The 19472-nt window shown below is 44.8% G+C and overlaps 1 protein-coding gene across 1 annotated transcript; it reads left to right on the top strand.

The window, feature by feature from the left end:
- Window positions 1-4519: 4519 nt before the first annotated feature.
- Window positions 4520-18991, top strand: TMEM154 (transmembrane protein 154). The gene is made up of 6 exons (XM_074147579.1): window positions 4520-4586; window positions 13767-14078; window positions 15847-15874; window positions 17070-17155; window positions 18627-18687; window positions 18910-18991. The coding sequence occupies exons 1-6, from the start codon at window positions 4520-4522 to the stop codon at window positions 18989-18991; spliced, it is 636 nt and encodes a 211-aa protein (XP_074003680.1).
- Window positions 18992-19472: the final 481 nt, after the last annotated feature.

The raw sequence follows: 19472 nt of genomic DNA, 5'->3' as shown, positions 1-19472 counted from the left end.
GGTTCATCCCACCTTTATCCAGCCTGCATTGAGACAAAGATACATCATATGGAGTCTCACCTAGATTTCAGTGGTAAGGGACTTGGAATCCATTTTTCATTTTGTTAAAGGAAACTTATATAAAAACATCTGGATATTTTCAAGTAAAGTTTTGTATTTTCTTTCTGTTCCTATCGAAGTTTCAAAAAAAATATTATAGCCATGATTTAATGGCCTGTGTTGTGCGTAAGGAAGAAAATAAGGAACAAGACAATAAAGGAAAGCAGAAATTTACAAGCCCAGTTAAGCAGAGAGGTACTTAAAACTGGCAGATACTTGTTTTTATGCTTTTGTTACCACTCTAATTTTATTTATTATAGTTATTATATTATTTAGTTATGATATCCAGTTAGAGCCAATATTTCATTGTTTGAAACATTGTTCTAATTTATACTGGTGGCACTGGTTTCAGAAAGGTATAAATCTTTTTCTTGAGCACTGCTGCAGCTGAAATAAAATCTAGCTTGTCTTTTCATATAATCCAGAATTGAGAGAGTTTACTGGAGAGAGAGCTTCTGCAACTCACCCAGGCAAAGCTTGCTCTGAAAAAAGTGCAACCGCGGATGTGGTTCCTGGTCCACATGAGGTTTCTACACAAGGATGCTGTGGATTTTAGCCTTGATTCTGCAACTGTTACTTATCTCTGCAGCCCACAGAAGCACTGGTGCAGCTGGCACTCAGGCTGGCTTGAGAAGATCCCTGTGGGCTTTGCAAACCCTCCTTTGCTTTGGGGATATTCTTTTTTTTTTTTTTTTAATGTTGCAGTGAATTGCAATACAGTGCAATTTCCCGTTCTTTCACGGTGACTTGTGGGAAAATTTTATCTGTCCTTTCCCAACATATGTCAGAGGCAGAAATAAGTAAGTCATTAAGGGACTAGCAGAACTTGACTGGCACTAGCCCCTGCCTGCACTTCAGAGCAGGCGGCTGAGCGGCTGACAGCTGTGGCAGACAAGCTGCACTAGCAGGAGTTTATAAGACCTATAACTAACCAGCAGCTTGCTCCATCACTCTCAAAAGTTTAGCTGCTGTTGTTGTTGTTGTGTTGGAGTTTTCATAGGAAAAAGGAACGAGAAGAGCATGAGTCAAGTTGCTGCAGTGTTACAAAACGTTTCTGTTTTTCTGAAAATGTCACACTGATGACATCCTGTAATCCCAGTGATGCAAACCTTTCTCTGATTAGGGAAGAACATTAGCAAACAGCCTAGCTAGGCAGTCAGAAATACCCTTTATAACATAAAAGTCAATGAAACAGTACTGAAAGCATGCACAGATGTTTCCAACTGGGTAATATACACTGAAAGCACACAGGAAACTTAGTTGTCTCACCTGCAAAAAGACATTTCTTTTTGCTAAGGTGCGTTGTGGATCCTAGTGAATACACTAAGGCCTATGAAATGATCAGATACAATCTACCCCTCTTACCAAAATCATCTGTGACTGAAGCCACTTGGGTTTCCAAATGCACAAGTTTGTTTTGTAGCAAGGTCGTCACTATAGCTTTTGGTTTCTGTATTTCTGCTGTGAAAAGAGAAGTATGCTACTGAACACGGTGACTGAGGTGAAGGTACTAACCCCACTTCCTACACAGCCAACAGGGACTGTGCTGGGGGTGTTTCAGGGGGAGCACGATCATGGCACTGGTAGGGATGGACCAAGGTTACTGCCCTTCCATGACAGTCAGATTCATCAGCATCCAAAATATCTCATTCCTCTTTCTCTATAATTTTTTTTTTTTTAAATTAGAATAGTCAAACGCGTGCCAAGCTGACTTTGTTTCACCCTAAAGTCTTAATTAAAATGTATTGTGGCATGAAGTCACGTTTCCTTAATTTGCCTTAGAAGTCATTAATTGGGTACACACCAGTGGGCAGCTATCTTGGTCTCAAGGGGCAGCAATGAGTTGTTAGCTGAACGTGTGTCAAAAGCAGTTGATGGGAGTCCGAGTGGGAAATGATACAACCTATAGAGACAGATTGGAAGGGAAAAGAGGAAAGGATATAGTCTTTTACATTGGAGATAGGAGATAAAATGCAGCAAAGATACAAAGCAAAAATAACAAGTCCCTTCCTCTTTTCCATTCCGGTCTTTCTATCTAGGTTTATGTTTTAGTAAGGGATGAGTGAGTTGGGCTAATTCTACAGAATGGGGCAAACCAGTTAAAAACGGGGAGAAGGACAAACTGAGAGAAAATGTTTGCAGCCCATGGGATATTGGAAAGACTGAGAGTGCCAAACTTGGGAAGAAGATGAGGAAGAAATGGCAAGCAGGATAATACATCCTTTATGCATTAAATAAATGACAGATAAAAATACTGTTAAAAGAGCATGACTTTGCCTGCTATTGATTAAAGCTACAGAAAAGCTGAGGCTGGACAATAGTAATAGCCTTAGGGCCTGAGTCTATGCTTATAAAAACACAGATGGTCCTCGCCCCTGCTGCCCCAGTGGCCGATTATTGGTTTTCCCATTGCCAGACTAGACAAAGCCACGGCATTTCTGAGCGCATAGGAGATGCCTGAGTAGCCTCAATAGTACTTTCATAATTGAAAGTATCTATATCAATTAGACAATATTACTAATAGTTGGAACTTCTGTAATTCTTTAACGAGGAAATCTCAAAAGCAGTCACAAGTCTCACCTCTAACACTTCTGTCTGGTAAGTATTATCATGTATGACCATGATATCATATGAAAGAATATCTCCTAGAAATATTTAATTAGTCAGTCATTTCATAACTCGGAGTTCCTCTTTATCTTCTTGCAGCTGCAATGTTGTAACTTTGGTTTGCTATTTTTTCCCCACTGTTTTATAAAGTGCATAAGCACACATTGCCAATACTAGGCAACCATTTCAGATTTATAGTTAACTAAGCCACTCAACTGTTTTAAATCTATTAACAAGTTGGTCATTAAATGAATCACTGACCTATTTCTCAGCTACTCAAACTAAGATACTATAACTGATGACCTATAAAAGCATCAGTGTTAAGAGAAATTATTAGCTGCAGAAGAAGAGCAACAATTGGCCACTTCAGCAGCTCTCACCAATCTGAACAGAAAGATTGACCATTGCCAGCTTCAAATAATTCAGAATAAGTCAGATTTTGACACAGACTAATGTCTAGGGGGAGTACCATGAAGCTGCTACACATGCAGCATACCTCTCTTCTGCTCAGTCTATTACCGGAAAATTTTAAGCAAGTATTTAAAATGGCTCAAACCTGGGATGCTCCAGAGTAAAATCTGGGATGCAGACTCTCCTGGACACAGAGGGATACATTTCAGACCTACTACTTATTTGTAGAGTGGAACAAACCAAACCTATGGTCCAACCTCACCCACTCCTTGCTTGGGGACAGGCATGGTTTAGACCCAGGTCCAAATTCTGAGCCCTGGCTTGGCCCACCCCATATAGCAAGATGATTGAAAATGTTGGGTTTAATGTTGAGCTCCTCCGTTGCTCTAATCCAGCAACAGGCGATACGTGGAAGCCCCTGCTGAACCCTCACGTGTTTCTGAATGAGCGGGTGGTGGTAGGGTGGTGGGTGCAGAGGGCAGAGCAGCGTGGTGGAGCACAGTCATGCCCGGTGGTCTGTCCCCCCAGCCAGAGACCAGCAGGGGGGAGCAAAAATCGGGAGGATGGAGAAAGGGAGGCAGGAGTTACCTGCCCTCTCGCCACCTCCATCAACTGTGGCACCAGGGACCCCCACACCAGGCACTGCATCCTGGTGGAGCTTGAGACTTTCCATCCCCTGCATCTGCAGCCATTGTCACACTGGTGACTAAGTGCTTTCCAGCTAAGCCACCTGCTCCTCACAAAAAATGATGTGGTTTTCTGCTTTTTCCCCTCTCCTGGCTCAAACCAGCCCAGAGTACTCAGTTACAAGCTGCCAAGTGAACCAGCCACTTTTCCCAATTGCTGGAGACTGCCCTGCTTGGGGGTTGCCTTTTGGGATCACAAATGCACAGTGTCCCACCATGCTGGGGTGAAAATTACAGCTCGAAAACTGAGGTGGGAGGGGAGGTACAATTGAAATCTGCCTGCTTAACCACCCTGAAAAGCAACCTAAAACCTCCCTGCTAACACACGTCAATGGTCTTTTGTGATTTTATTTGTGTGATGTTCATCCCATGACACTGTGTGTAGATGTAGGTGGATGGTAGTAAAGTCAGGAGTCAAAAAAGCAGAGGAGCGTAGGAGCTCACTCACCTGCAGCATAAAGGTGCTTCAGCCGAGTTAGTGCTTGAAGAGCAACTTTTTTTTTGTTTTTTTTTTTTTTACTTCTTTCTTTTGCAATCATTGCTCGCTTGACAGGCCCAGACGGAATTACATCACTTCCTAAAACCCATCAAAGAGAGTCCATCTCCTGCAGAAATGCGACTCAGATGCACCCCGGCAGGAAACAGGAAACGTCAATGTTCGGGTGAAGCAGGAGCCGGCCCGAGTGCCCCTCGGGTGGGAGCGCCGCCGAGGCAGCATGCCAAAGCCTAACCTCGTCACCCTGCTTTCTGTCCTCTCGCTGGCCAGGGGATCTGCCGAAAACAGTGAGTAAGAAAGCCCCTTTTTTGCCTCCCGAGGTGGGACCGCGTTTTGTGCCTGCAGCAATGGGACCGAGTCGGAGGGCAACACCCTCCAAACCGAGCGCTAGGGGAAGATCTGTGGGGACTTGCTCTCCCCTTCTTTTAGCTGTGCTTACCCTCTCTGTTTTCAGCTGCCTGTCTTTTTCAAAGTTTTGACTTTGTTTCCTTAGACCTAACCCCAAATAGCAGCAACCGAATCCTACAATTCCTAAATTTCAGGTGCATAGGGAACCAGAGCTTCCATGCTGGCCTGACAGGCATTTTGGCTCTAATTTTAATTATTTGTTGTACTTTTTTAACCCCACACCCATACTATCAGCGTTTAATAGTAAAGTTAAAGATGGAGCACCGCTTCCATTCAAAAGCTGACTGCTGATTTCCGTAGTCCTGGTGCACTGAAACCGGTTTAACAAAAGAGCAGCCAGTTCCAGAGACAAATATTTTGAATTCTCGGCTGCAGAACAAAGTGGTCGGCACCATGGATTTAGGTCCTGACCTGAAGGGAAGAACCACAAGTAGAAAAGCTGCTTGTGACAAAATGCTGAAGCGCTGGGGTGTCGTTGCAGAAGCTCTCACCCATTTACTGGGGGTAGTTTGTTCCACTGGCATTTTGGCAGCCAATGACTGCACAAGACAGGCAGTTTTTTTAGTAAAACCTTGTCAGGCGGTGCTTATATGCCTGTCAGTGTCAAACAAATCACTGCCCAAGTGCCTCAGTATGGACAAGAAGTGCTTGCTGCCACTGGAGCTCTCCAGAAAGCAGGGAGAGAGGATGGTCACTCTCAGCTGTCACTGGACTTCTTCTATCACAGTTTTAAAATGCATTGGTGAAATAGGTGGCTTGATACGGGTGTTTTTTCCCTGAAAATCAGTAGTATAAGCAGGGTCTAAACCTGGGCTCCTGGTGCGCTGCCGAGCTGCTCACAGTTAGCAGTCTTGTTTAGCTGTAATAGTGAGCTAAGCAAGGTATGAAATGGTTTGGTCTTGTCTGCATTACTGCAGCCCTGCTGCATTACAGACACATTGAGAAAATATGCTGCGAGCGCTGAACGTAGCTCAGAATCAAAGTGGTCAGAGGAAAAAATCCCACCATGGACAAAGCTAAACAGAGGTCCCAGGGAAACAGAGGGGCACAACACGAGCAACGCAGAGTGACCAGGCTCCAGCCTCCTCGGCTCACTTGCAGTGTACCGGCCGCTGGCATTTCATCACCATCTCCAAAGGGCGGAGGGATGCCTTAGTCCCCAACTCCCCCAGCCCACGGCTTGGCCCTCCTGCCCTTCTTTACAATGGGCATTAAAGGGCTGCACAAAGCACCGGGCAGATGTCACACACCAAGTGCCCCCACCTACTCCCCACTGCCTTTAGCAGCTTCCTTCCGGTAGGTCCACTTTTAAATTCTGTTTGACTTAGGAAGGGTCCCTCCATGGGAGTGAGTCAGTTGTGCCAGAGCTCTCCCCAACCACCATCAGCCCCAGCTCTCCTGAGCCAGTCCTCAGCTGCCGGGGGAAAGGGAGGAGAGCACCCGCCCAGAGAAGAGCAGGGACCCTTGCTCCCCACACAAAGGTGGCTTTTGCTTGCGTAAGCAGCCCCAAAATATACCTGGGGCTTACTCTGACTGCAAGGGTGGGAGGGAAGGAGGGAGCTGTGAATTTGGACCTTGGGGGAGAAATTGAGCTGGAGGGGGAAGAGTTTATGTAGAGGCTTATATACCTCACAGGCACTGGTGGGTCAGGACCCCCCTGTTGAGGGCAGCCAGCTGGAGACATCCTTTGCTCCCACCTCTGCTTGCTCACAGATCAACAAGGCAGAACCTTTAAAGGAGTTTTTTGCCTTTTTCCTCCAGTCCCAGACACAGTCCTCACCTTTAAAGAGATCTGCTGGAGAAGGGGAGCAGAAGCTCTTGCAGATCTCCCAGGTCTCACCTCTACTGTCTAGAAACCACTTACCAAATAGGTGATAGGAGTATGATTAAATCTTGCAGCATAGACAGATTGAAGCCTTTACAAGTTCTGTTCCCATACCTTGTTGGAGCCTTGTAAAACCCTAGCCTTGCCATTGGGATTATGATTAACAGACGGTTTTCTCCCAGCTATGCTACAATTACTCTAAGCCGGTAGCTCTAAGAGCATGCCTGAGGTCTCAGCCGTGGGTGCAGGCCCTCTCCCGGCTCCACACGGAGGGGACATCAGGGTTTGCACCAGTCCCCTTCCCATTGCTCATCCCTTTGCTTTATGCAGGCAGAAAGCCCTGCTGATGACCTGCTGAGGGCCAGCAGTGGATGCTGCTGCCCTGGGTGATGGTCGTTGCTGCTCAGCGTCGTAGCAGCCCTAAAGACCTACCTAGGTGTGTGCTGACCCTAGGAACAAGTATTAAGGCCCTTACTGCAGCTTATAGGAAAAGGCTGTGACCCTATGGGCATTTCCAAGGGTACGGCATCTCCCTCCGTGCTCGGTGAAACACATGGAAAATTGCAGCATAAGTGGTCTGATGGGGGAGCAAGAAAACATGTGAAGGAGAGGAGCAGGGAAAGGTTGTTAAGTGGAAGAGCAGATAGTGCTTTATTTTGGCTGTGTCTCTGCGCTATTGTTTTGAGCTGCCATTCAAAGAAACATTCCTATCAAAGATCCAGATACTTAGCAGCTTGTGCCATAAGAACAGGCGTAACCTCTCTCTTACGCAGAGAAGTGCCTTATAGGTGAAGTCCCCTACAAAGCCAAGGTCTCTAAGGGAGTGATATTTTTGACCTGTTCCCCCCTAGAGTAATGAACTCAGGAATGCGTTTGAACCAATCAATCAAACATCAAACCCATCAAACAGTTGCCTGTTAAAATTTTCTAGCAAAGCAGCGATATAGGAAACGAGGATTTGCTACATCCTCTCTTTCCAAAGTGCAGCCTCCTAAAAAGCAGATGAAAAACCCTTTCTACTGAATACATCAGTTCCTGGTACATATTTACTCCTATTCATCCCTTTCATCCACACACACAAACTTCCACTGTGTTTTATTCAAGTGCTTCAGGGGCATTTCAGAAAATCTCTCCTTTACATCAGCAAGATTGTATACTAAATTTCAGCCAGTGACCCCAGTCTGTGTTCCCTGAAGAGACAGTTGGAGAGCCTCTGGAGCTTTTACATCTTTAATTTCAGGGTCCTCCTGAGAGCAAGGAACACCAAGAGATTCGCATCACAGTGAGGTCACACAGATATCCCTGATGCAGAGCTGGAAGGCCACGAGATTAAGTAGATGCAACTAAATGCATAAATTACAGAAAACCTTTAGTACTGGGGGTAAGAAATGAGACTACAGGTTCACAGTTTGATTCTAAGATGCGTGACTGAATTTGCAACACTGGCAGTTAACACTGGATGGAAGCACAGCGAGGAGAAAGCAGTTTCCATTGGCTAGAAATGAACTTAAACAGTTGTTTCCTCTTTCAGGTTATACCTAGATAACACTTTCTAAGCACCCCATTTTAATAGGATCTTGTCTGCAGATTAGCCATCCTGAAATGTTTCTGCTCCCTCATCAGAAGAGCGTGTGTGCCTGACAGCTAGCCTGCAGGCTTGTGAGGATTCCTCTTCTAGCCAGACTGACAGGCGGGACCTGCTGCAACAGGCAGCCGGGCAAGCCCTGGCCATGGCAAGGAACGGCCCTTCTTACAGCAACATGAAACGCAGGGAGAGGAACAGAACAGGGATGAGTCAAGCAATAGGAGAGAGGATCATACGGACCACGTGGAGCTGTATGACTATACCACCAGAAGGAATGTGTGTATGGAACGGAGTGATGTAGGATGTGGTAACTTGACTCCAGTGTGCACGGCTTTACAGCCTGTTCTTGTTTTGTCACCCTCTCATGAGCCTTCCTTTCACTGCATTTTTATACCTTATAGGAATGTTTGGAGAAATAAATTCCCTTTCAAATTAATAAGCTTGACTATCCCACTGACTTAGCTATTGCTCTTCCTCTGTCTCGTTCTTTTTTCCTCCGTAAGTAGGTACTGTAGTGTAGTTTGAAAAATTCCCTTCAGAGACCCCCAATCCGCGGGTCTGATGAGAAGGCAGCAGGGAGACTGATGATTTACAGCAGAACCAAATGTGCTGACTGCTGGCTATTTTCCTTTGCCTCGCATCCAACTGAAATCAGAAACCTGTTTGCCCACTTACTTCATCAAGAAGCTCATATCGCCACCTCCGAGTGCTATAGCACAAGCCTCAGAGGAAGAAATGCTGCAACAACAGAAATGTTGGTTGTTTGTCTGAGATGCGGTTTTTTGGACTCTAGTCTGTAAAGCTGCTCAGTATCTTCAACTCCCACTGTCTCCCTTGAAAGGCTCCAAAACTCACACAAAGTCCATCAGTAATCTGAGCATATTTTTAAAGTAGAAAATACTGAATAATACCTTATACCATGGTATCTGCGTACAGGGACATAGCCTTTTTGTAATTCATAATGGAACCTTTATTGAGCCGCTGCTGGTGCTTGCTCAGGCATTTTGGTCCCCTGAGAACTAGATCCTCTAATATCTCAATGGTAGGAACCTGAGGACTTCTTAGCTTCCAGCTTCAGCTTTTTAGCATCCAGTTCCAGCTATGCCCAGCTCCCCATCAAGGTGGGACGCAGCAGCATGACAGCCACTCTCGCTTCTGCTCTTGAAAGCATGGAAAGTGGTAATAAAGGCTGCGCTGAAGCTGTGGCGTGGCCCATAACATGAAGATGTGGCCCATCCACATCCCTCCACGTGGGGAGAAGTTGCCAGCACTCATGCCCCAGGCTGTCCAGTCAAACCTGAAGCGGATGCAGTTGTGTGAGCACCTGCTCCTTGGCTGAGATGTGTAGACAGCCAAGTACAGATGTCAGACTGTGGCCAAAAGCACAAGGCTGAGCTCAGCAAGAGGAGGGGTGTGTGCTCTGTAAAGTCAAGAGATATCTACATGGTCATATGTGTCTTGCTCCTTGTTTCACTCCATTGGCCTTGGTTTTTCATCCTGAATGTACGTTATATTATGGTCAGACTCCTTTTCAGAGGGAGTGAACCTCCTGAGGTTCAACAAGGCCAAGTGCAGGGTCCTGCACCTGGGTTGGGGCAACCCCTGGTATCAATACAGGCTGAGGGATGAAGGAGTTGAGAGCAGGCCTGCTGAGCAGGAGTAGGGGGTACTGTTGGATGAAAAGCTGGACGTGAGCTGACAAAGTGCACCCCCAGTCCAGAAGGCCAACCGTATCCTGGGATGCATCAAAAGAAGCGTGGCTAGCAGGTTGAGGGAGGTGATTCTGCCCTTCTGCTCCGCTCTGGTGAGACCCCACACGGGAGTACTGCATCCAGCTCTGGAGCCCTTAGCACAGGAGAGACATGGACCCATTGGAGCAAATCCAGAGGAGGGCCACAAAAATGATCAGAGAGATGGAACATCTCTCCTGTGACGACAGGCTGAGAGAATTGGGGTTGTTCATCCTGGAGAAGAGAAGGCTCCAGGGAGATATTATTGAGGCCTTTCAATACCTAAAGGGGGCCTACAGGAAAGTAGGGACAAACTTTTTAGCAGGGCCTGTTGTGATAGGACAGGGGGCAATGGTTTTTAGGTAAAGAAGGGTAGATTTTGCCTAGATATAAGGAAGGAATTTTTTACAGTGAGGGTGGTGAAACACTGGCATAGGTTGCCCAGAGAGGTGGTAGATGCCCCATCCCTGGAAATGTTCAATGTCATGTTGGATGGGGCTTTGAGCAACCTGATCTAGTTGAAGATGTCCCTGCTCATTGTAGGGGGTTTGGACTAGATGACCTTTAAAAGTCCCTTCCAAGCCAAACTATTCTATGATCTCTGCAAGACGAAACACAAGCACAGCTGACAAGACAGTTCATGATATGAATGACCATCGCAAATCTGGCTCCCTCCAGGCATGGAGAAAATGTTTGAATAGCATCTCACAAAATCTCTGACTTTCAGATGCTATCCTGCCCTGCTCCAAACCCTACAACATCCAGCTTTTGTTCACCCTACAAAACAGCCATTTGGGCTGGCTGCAGCACAGCCCGCATGCTATTTTGAGCACTTTAAACTGAAACATTATGAAAAACAACGTCTACCTCAGGGCCAACCACGTGGGTCTCATGTGGCCCGGGCAGCTGGCGGCGGCGAGCGCTGTGCCTGCACCTGGAGGCCTGAATCCATCCCTCCCTGCTGGGCTGGAGGTACAAATCCTTCCTTGGTGCAAGCCACCAGGCCCACCTAGGTGCAGCTGGTGATTTTCTTGTGGCCTAAAAAATGTGATGTGTGGGTGGCCCAAGAGCGAGAGCAGCCCCTGTGTGACAGGTAGGGAAGGCATTCTGTGGGTCCGAGCTCTGGTCCTCAGAGGTGACGGGCAGAAATGCTGAAGGGAAATGTGTAGAGGCAGCAGGTGAAACACAGGAAATAAGAGCAATGTCCTTCCAAGAACATTGTGCAATTGGCTGCCCTTCTGCTGAAAGACGTATTTAGATGACTTGGAGAAAAGATCTCTGTAAGAGAAAATGGTGTTCACAGAAGAGATGCTGTTTTGTCCCTGGAATTATGCAAAGTGAACAAAAATATGTGGCAGCAAGGTCACTCCCCACAATTTGCCATTTTCTCTGCTTGGAGACTAGAAAAGGTAATTTTATTTCACACAGAGACAGATTATTTGAAATGTGATTCATAGCTCAAAAACAGGCAAATAAAAAGTAGCAGAGACACTGAAGTCTCTCTCTCGGAAATCAAGCACAGCGTACGCTGCCGCTGAAAGTTTAGCCCCACAGTTAATGAGGTGTGACTGGTTGCTTTTGCTTTAAAGTCACACCAGGCTTTAGACATTTGAAAAATCCATCTTAGCTCTAAGAGTAAATGAGAAATCAGGTATCTTCCCCGCACCCTTTCCCATTTGTACTGTTCTAAGCAACGGGCTTGTCCTTGTCAATATATCAGATGTGGCAGATGAGGGGTTTCAAGGGCGATGGCTAGAGGAAGAAAACAAAGCAAGGTCATCGATGCGGTTCAGTGAGGCTGCGGTGGTCCAGCAGCTCTGCCAGCAGTGCAGTCCATCACACTGCAGTCTGCGGTGCGGATGTCTCTAGCGATACCTCTCGCGGCAATCGAAATGGAGCAGCAGCGGGCCCCAGGGACTATAAGCTACCTCGGGAAAGAAAAGTCAAGTGGCCAAACTAATAAGGGAGTGGAACTCTCCCTCCCGTCCTCTGCAATAGGATTAAGGACAGGCAGCAGATCACGGGGACGGGTGGAGGAGCACACGCATAAAGAGGTCATTACCTGCAGGGGAGGCAGAGCTCGTGTTTTGCTCTTGGCTGAAATACTAGATACAGAAGAAAGTGACAGATTATGGATATGAAGTGCTTTCCCACAGGCAAGCTAACATTTTCATTGCCATATTGTGGTGAAAGATTCTGGTGTGCTTTGCAGTATTAAATACTACATTCAAGTATTAGGTATTATTTATTAAGTATTAAAATTCTTTCCTAGTTTTTAGGAAAGGATGAAACAATCAGGTGCCTGAGTGATAAGTGCAGAATAAAAATCTAGATAAATCACTGCTGTCACACTCAAATAATTTCATTCATTTGAAATTAGCTTTCCTGGAATACAGTCTCACGAGATACTTATCTCCTCTTCAAGACAAATCTGACAGGAGAGGAGATGCTGCAGAGTGGATTAGGCAAAAGATAGCGCTCTAATCCCAGTTTTCCTTTCTCACTTGGTGTCCCTGGGAAGAACAGCATCCCTGTCCTTCTGATTTCTCATTTGTAAAATGGGATGATAACTGCTCATCTCTCAGGGCCATTATGAAGATTAATGTGTTTACAAAAGCATTTAAAATGCTAAGTACTTCTGGTTTCAGTCCTGTGAGATTCAAAATGCCAGCACTGAGGTGCTGAAAACCTTAAGCTCTTGCTAACTGTAGTGGAAACTGTGGCTGCCCAGCACTTTACAAGAACAGGGAGAAACACGTCTTTGTAAAAAGTCATGAAATCTTGCCCTGCTTTATTGCATAAAATGAGAGCTGCACCATGCCAGCATTGTATCTGAAAGGACAGATAACACAAAAAGTCATCATTTAGTGTCATGCTAAGAAAATTATTGAAGGGTTTGCATTCTGAAACATGCTAGTGTAATTTCTCTAGGGACTGATTTCTGCATCTTTGGCTACAACAGAATTTTTCGCTTTGATATGGAATACAGTATGAGCCCAGAATTTGCTGTACTTCTGTTAAGCTTTAAACTCCACGACAGTCAACATAGACTCTTAATTAACCTAAAAAAAAAAAGAAAAGTTTGTTTCACTATTACCAGTACAGCCAAATTTAGCCACTTTTCTTGCAAAGTATTTGCTAAATGAACCCTAAACCCAAATCAAGCTTCAAAACCCCCAATCCTAACATTTGTGAAGAACACTCAGCACTGACTCTTTACTGTAACGCTCCTTTGTACAGCCTGCAGATTCAGACGGAGGAGCAGGTAAGTGCATTTGTATTGACTAAAGTCCCTGCGTTGTTACTACCTCTGCTAGTCCACGCAGAAGTGAAAGTCAGCAGCTTCTGCAGGCCTCAGACTTCCTTTCACCAGTTCTGTTTTCCACAGTGAAACAAATTTAACACATTTGAGAAAGGTACAGAAACAGGGAGATGAGTGAGCCGGAATTGGTGAATCAGGGATAATAGTCTCCCTGGAGGAATTACTAACTCCTTGGGTAAGGGGTGGGGTGAGAGAGGGTGCAGCTGTACGCACCAAGGCTGAGGAGCAAAGCAGGATGGTGTGGTTTACTGAGAAGCAGAGGACTTTTATGTGAGAGTGAGACCGGTTGCCAACCTGCAGGATAAAAAAAATCTGTTTGTGCAAGACCGCTGCATGCAGACAGACCGCGCATGATGACGTGTCCCAGTAAAAGCCAGCTGAAGGACGTGGTCAGGACTGACTGGTAAGATTTTGTGACAAATTTGTGATGTAATTTTACATCTGATGCCTGGGACTTCAAACTTGCGTGTATGGGGCATTTCCTGGGGTCTTTTTAAGATGTCAAATGAAAAGTAAATATTAAAGCTGTATGCTTTGACTCACTGATAATACCAATGTAACCCACAAAATGTTAAGTTGTCCCCATATATTTGGCAGGCTCTGAAAATGATGGTTCAGGAGATGGATTGCCGATATTATCCACCGTTACAGTAATGACTCCTCCTACTACGCATTCTTCAACTGGGGATGACCACAAGCCAGTACCTTCCACTGCAAGTGCTACTGAAAGCAGCTTCGAAACAAAAAGTACTTCAAGTACTGAATTGAATGTCGTGGGCAATCAGGACAGCATCGAAGCAGCAGAACAGTCTATTTTGATATACGTTGTTCCCATCGTGCTGCTGGTCCTGCTGATTTTTGTCATCATATTTTTTGTAATACATCATAAAAGGAAAAAGTCTAAGCAAGGTAAATTTGTATTCTTGCTCATCAGAAGGATATTTTTAGGATGTACTTGACATGGACAAAACTTTTTTCGGAGGCCTAGGATGCCACATTTAGGATGTACTTCTCTGGTTGTAGTTGCACGTTTGACAGCTGGGAAAGGGATCCACCCCTGTCCAGTGGTATCTGGGCACGCAGCTCTCCTTGGGTGGGAGCTTGTTTGGCTTCTTGGCACCTCCTGCTCTTGCAGCACACCCATGGGAGCCACCACACTGAGCTCTGGCTCCTGGCAGTGCCGGGAACGGCATATGGATGTAGCCATGTGGCTGCAAATGCTTATTCTCTCTTTATGCTTAATAACTTCATGCAAGGTGAATTCAATGATTCTGTTGCATATACTGCCCACAAGGTAAAGCTGCTCAAAACTTCAATAGAATAAGAACAAGCAAAACCATTTTAAGGAACACTTTCAAGGGATCCTGTAGAGTGGTGGCAGCTATGAAGATATCTCAGTAAATGAGCTAGGAATCCAATAGTCAGGCTGCCTGGGTGCTGCAATAGGGAGAGCAGTGCTTCAGGAAGGTAACTTGATCTATTAGCAAAGAAATTGGTAACTTGGAGTGTCAAGCCACAGAAAACAAACTGAGGTGTCATATTAGAACCAGGCAGTTGGCAAGTGGAGTCCTGAAATGGTTGTATTGGTGTCTCTACAGAACAAGAGTGCAGCTGTAAACTCCTCAGCCTGCAGACAGTGACAAATGTTCAACATAGATTTTAAGTCCATTTTCCAAGGAATTTTTAGGCTGCACCTGCCTTATCACCAGGTCACCCTCACAGCAAACTCTGAATTCACAACCAGGCACCTAGTTACCCGCCTATTTCTGGATGACCTGAAATGCTGATACACCGTTCAGAGGGAGGGGAACTGTGGTGCCTTGCAGGAGCACAAGCCTGGGATCTCTTGCCCTGTGCCTGTTGCTTGGAGCTGGGATTTTGGGCAGCCCCAGGCTCTGTGATCCTGGGGTGACTCTGCAGTCAGGGAATGTGCTGGAACAAGTGTCAGCACCCATGGGTGACACTGTGTTAAAAATAAGCTGATTTAAGATGGTATACAATGTGAAACGTAAATGTGGTTCTTCATTCTGTTTTGAGGGCTGAGGCTTTTCAGCCACTTGATTCCTTGGGGGCAAGATTATTTTTTTTAATAACGGCTGTTACATTTTCTTTTTCCCCCATCTTTACTTTGTCTTGGGGTCATAACTAGTTTTGGATCCCTTTTGACATTTGGCTAGTTCAGCTTCATTTGCCTAACTGAGACTTAATCTGCCATGCAAGTCCATTCCCCCCTTCTCTCCATGAGCGGCTCCCAGAGTCTCCAGGCAGAGCCGGATTGCCTGCGTGGAGTCTGCAACAAAATGTCCCGATGCTCCGAGTAAACAATTTTTTTGCAGCAGTAGTTCCTTTTCGGGATGCCATTGCTCTCACAACATCTGTTTTGCTCAGGGAAGCGTGCATCTGCTGTGTCCTGCCCACCACGGCGCTAACAGTCAGTTCCCTCCCAGCACGGCTGAGCTAATAATGAGCTGCTTTTAGTGTGGTCAAGATTAAAAATAATGAGTTCCTCTGAAAATTACGAAGAGGAATAAATGTTTTGTCTTTCATCTACAAGTTAACTATTATGCCTTTTGAAAATGCAATCTGTTTTACGTGACCCTATTGAAGGCTTGCTTGCAGTCTGGACCCTGTATATACAAAGAGCAGAACAATGAACACCAACTTTTGTCTTTTCCAGATGAGCTGGGAAGTGAAAATGTGAAAAGGTAAAGTTTATGAACATCACTTTTATTATTTTTATTATACTTTAACAGGATATTATGATTTTTGGCTCTTTTACCACCTGTTTTAATTTAACTGTACACTGAACACCATTACCTTTTGCCATCAGTTGCTCCAGTTAACTATCTCTAGAGGTGGCTAAAGTGTGACTTCACTATCTAGCTGAAAGTGTAAGACTAGAGCAGGAGAACAGGAGTTACGGTGGCTGAGGCGAGCGCTGCCCCACAGGCACCCACTGCCCACAGCCACCCCTACGCCTGCTCTGGGCACCCCCAGGTCCACCAGCCACAAGACACCACAGGATGTGCAAGGCGCCCCATAAGCAAAGGGGATCAGTTCCCAGGCTCATCACAAGCTTTTACTATTCAGAATAAGCTCTGTGTCTCGCTCCCCTGTTTTTCAAGTTTGTCTTCTCACTCTGAGGTGAGGCAGAAAGGCTCGCCCAGCTGCCCTGGAACCAATGTCTTACCTGCTGGGAAAACAAGCCAAAAGCTGCGTGGCTCTTACCAGAATGATAATTTTTATTGTTATCTTTTATCGAGCTCCATCTTGCTAATCAATGCTGGAAGTTATTAAATTGGTTTCACAGGGTGAAAAAAAGGGAGTTTTGCTATAAGTAATTTTTGTACCGTGTGACTCCAGGACTGATCAGCAAAGGGAAGCTAAACAGAGGCACTTAAATAAATGTGGAATTACTCTACTCATGACCTTCCTTTTGAAGTCACTGCCGATGTCAGTCACAGCTAGGATGAAACTTTAGGCCCTCTGCTTTTATCACTGGAGCAATGGGACTTTTGCATGTGTTCCAGCAGGGCAAACTATTTTATTTTTCAGTTTTCTATTTACAGTAAGGACAGTTCTCAAATAGCTGCAGTGGTCCTGTGCACTGGCATACCCCAGACTGCACCATTTGAGTCCCTCAGCATGTGATGTCCCAGCCAGCCCTACCTCTGCCCAGGTCCAGCATCTCGCTGCCTTTCCTTCGCATCAGTTTGCAGCCGTTTCATTCACACCCAGTAGGCTGACATCTTCTCAGATTACTAGGCTAAGATGGCTTTCCAGAGTTTATACATGTGTCTGGAATTATGAAAGATTCTAAAATTACTGCATTGTGAGTTGTTTGAATTAAGCATTTTGTGTAATGCCTTTTTTTTTTTTTCTTCCCTCCCTCCTCTCAAGTCCTATTTTTGAAGAAGACACACCCTCTGTTATGGAAATAGAAATGGAAGAGCTTGATAAATGGATGAACAGTATGAACAAAAACGGTACACGGTAACCCCTCTAATCCATCATCCCTCTCTTTCTAGCTGATGTAAATACCACGTGTAGAAAATGAGTGTGAGGCAGTTTCGCTGCTTTTCTCAACGTTTTCAGTTGTGTGCTTGACTCCCTGCTACAAAAATAGCAGCACAAATGTCAGGGGTAGAATTGTTCAGAGGAGTATTTTAGTTTGTGTGGGAGCTTATTTTTAACATATGATGGAATATCATAAATGTTTTGAGTTTCCAGTAGACACTTCTATTAAACACACATATAGCTGTGAATGGCATTTATATTTTTAAATACAGATTTTTAATGTGAAATACTAGTTTCTCTGATGCATCTAGTCTTTCCAGTCTTCGGAGTTTCTACAGTTCTCTGCTCCATATTGTGCTTTTGGAGAAGAAATATGCGTTTACTGATAGTTAAGACCACCACTTAGAATTGCTGCGGGGATCCTATGAATACATCCCTCCCCTATTTGTGTCCTTTTCCTCGCTTACCACCTCTACTGCATGAAACACTGCTCTTTGCTGCCAGCACCGTTCACCATCTACATCCTCTCTTGCAAGTCATCAGCCCATAGAGCAATTAGTACCTGCACTAACTATTGCCAGCAGCATCTTCAGCTCCTTCTTAGGTACTTCTAAGTGTCTTGTATTTTTTCCCCCATTTTCCTCCCAACTGAAATCTCCCGATCAAAATCTCTAAGAGCTCTTCAAGGATCTCCTCAAAAAATGCAGGTCTTGGGTAAGATGTGAATTAACCAAGGCCTGATTTTGAACTGCTAACAGCTTTTCACTGGCTAGGAAATGCTGAAGCCCTGATATTTTTTTCATTCCTGCTCTCTTGCCTTATGTCCAAATGGCTCATTTGCCTGACCTCCTAGGGATGCTTTGTTTTTCAGGACATAAAACTCTTTGGAGCATTTCTTTGCGTTAGCACAGTGCTCCACATGATGGGGTTTTGACCTTCATGGTCCGTAAGCTCTAGCAGAAAACATGTGCTAAGCAACAGCAGAGAAATAGAGACAGTGTGTATAGTACACCGGGAAATTGTGCTGTAAAATATTTTTTTAAATTCTGTGGACAGAAGGAAGTAAATAGTTTATGTATGGGTTTTCAAGCTGGACTATGAAGCATAGGTGCAACTATAAGCAGTGGAAGGTTAACAAATAGTCCTTCCTATAGCAGTTCATAGGAAACAGTCCTTAAAAGTATTTCATTTGTATAGGTGTACATAAACAACTGAAATATATATAAAGAAATTATGACAACACCTATCAAAGGGAAGGAGGATTTAAAACACGTAACGTTTCTGCTGTGGGGGCCATGCAGATTTTACAGATAAAAGGGTGCAGAAGAGTATGTGCAGTTTTACATTCTAGAGAGACTGTATGATAAAAGTTGGTGCAATTTTGAAATAAATGTAGAACTGCCAAGAGTAACTGTATTCTTGTTTCTTACCCTTTTTCAGCTGACTGTGAATGTTTGCCTACTGTCAGAGAAGAAGAAAAAGAATCAATTGCCAACCCAAGGTACTTTTAATTCATTATATTATTTGAAGAAATATGGTCAATGTCATTCCAAAATATTCTGAATTTTTAATATATAATTATAAATAGAGTCATTCTTTGGTCTATTTAAGTTTTAAAGTTTTTATATATAGGGACTTTGATTTCAACTTAAACAAAAGGTTTGACACTCTTATTTCTAAACTGGTCCCTGCTTGTAAATTGCACCACTAAATAATCTTGTAGTTGTAAACCTGTGCGAGACAGACAACCAGATGGCACAGATGGAGTTTCACTCACTGATCAGACTTTAATCACAGTTTCCTAAGGTGTTAATACAAGCATTCAGCATAGCTTCCTTGCCACTCCTCAGCAGTGCAGACACCCAGTTCCCCTCTGCCACCAGGTGCCTATAGGTCCCTGAGAACCACTGCCAGATGTTTTGGCTGGAGCTGTGACCTGCCAGACAGCAGCTTGTCAGACCCCAAGAGAAACCCAAAGGATCTTCCCCTTCCAAGCAGAGATCCCAGAGGAACCACAATGAACAGCTTGCAAACTTGAAAAACTTTCTAGCTGGTTTCCTCAGGGTTTTGGCCAGAACCCTTTAAACCTCTCTCAAACTCACATTGTCCCCAATTAAAAATTCTGTTTCCTGCTGGAAGCAAGGGGCTGTACATCACCCTTGCCTGCATGTTTGTTTGGGGAGTGGGCAAAGCAGCTCCTCTGTGCCAGGTTACGATAACAAATGATTAAACCATCCTGTGTGCCAAGAAAATCCCTGGTGCAGTGGAAGCAGTGGATGCAAGCAG

The sequence above is a fragment of the Numenius arquata genome, chromosome 5 (assembly GCF_964106895.1).
Source record: "Numenius arquata chromosome 5, bNumArq3.hap1.1, whole genome shotgun sequence".
Lineage (NCBI taxonomy): Eukaryota > Metazoa > Chordata > Aves > Charadriiformes > Scolopacidae > Numenius > Numenius arquata.
Note: the sequence above shows the minus strand (reverse complement) of the source record. Positions and strands in the feature narration are given on the sequence as shown.

What these genes read in the sequence shown, in the direction of transcription:
- TMEM154 (XM_074147579.1), top strand. Translation starts at nt 4,520, where the DNA reads ATGCCAAAGCCTAACCTCGTCACCCTGCTTTCTGTCCTCTCGCTGGCC. An exon ending in CAGGGGATCTGCCGAAAACA is followed by an intron (nt 4,587 to 13,766) that starts GTGAGTAAGAAA and finishes TATATTTGGCAG; the next exon opens with GCTCTGAAAATGATGGTTCA. An exon ending in AAGGAAAAAGTCTAAGCAAG is followed by an intron (nt 14,079 to 15,846) that starts GTAAATTTGTAT and finishes TGTCTTTTCCAG; the next exon opens with ATGAGCTGGGAAGTGAAAAT.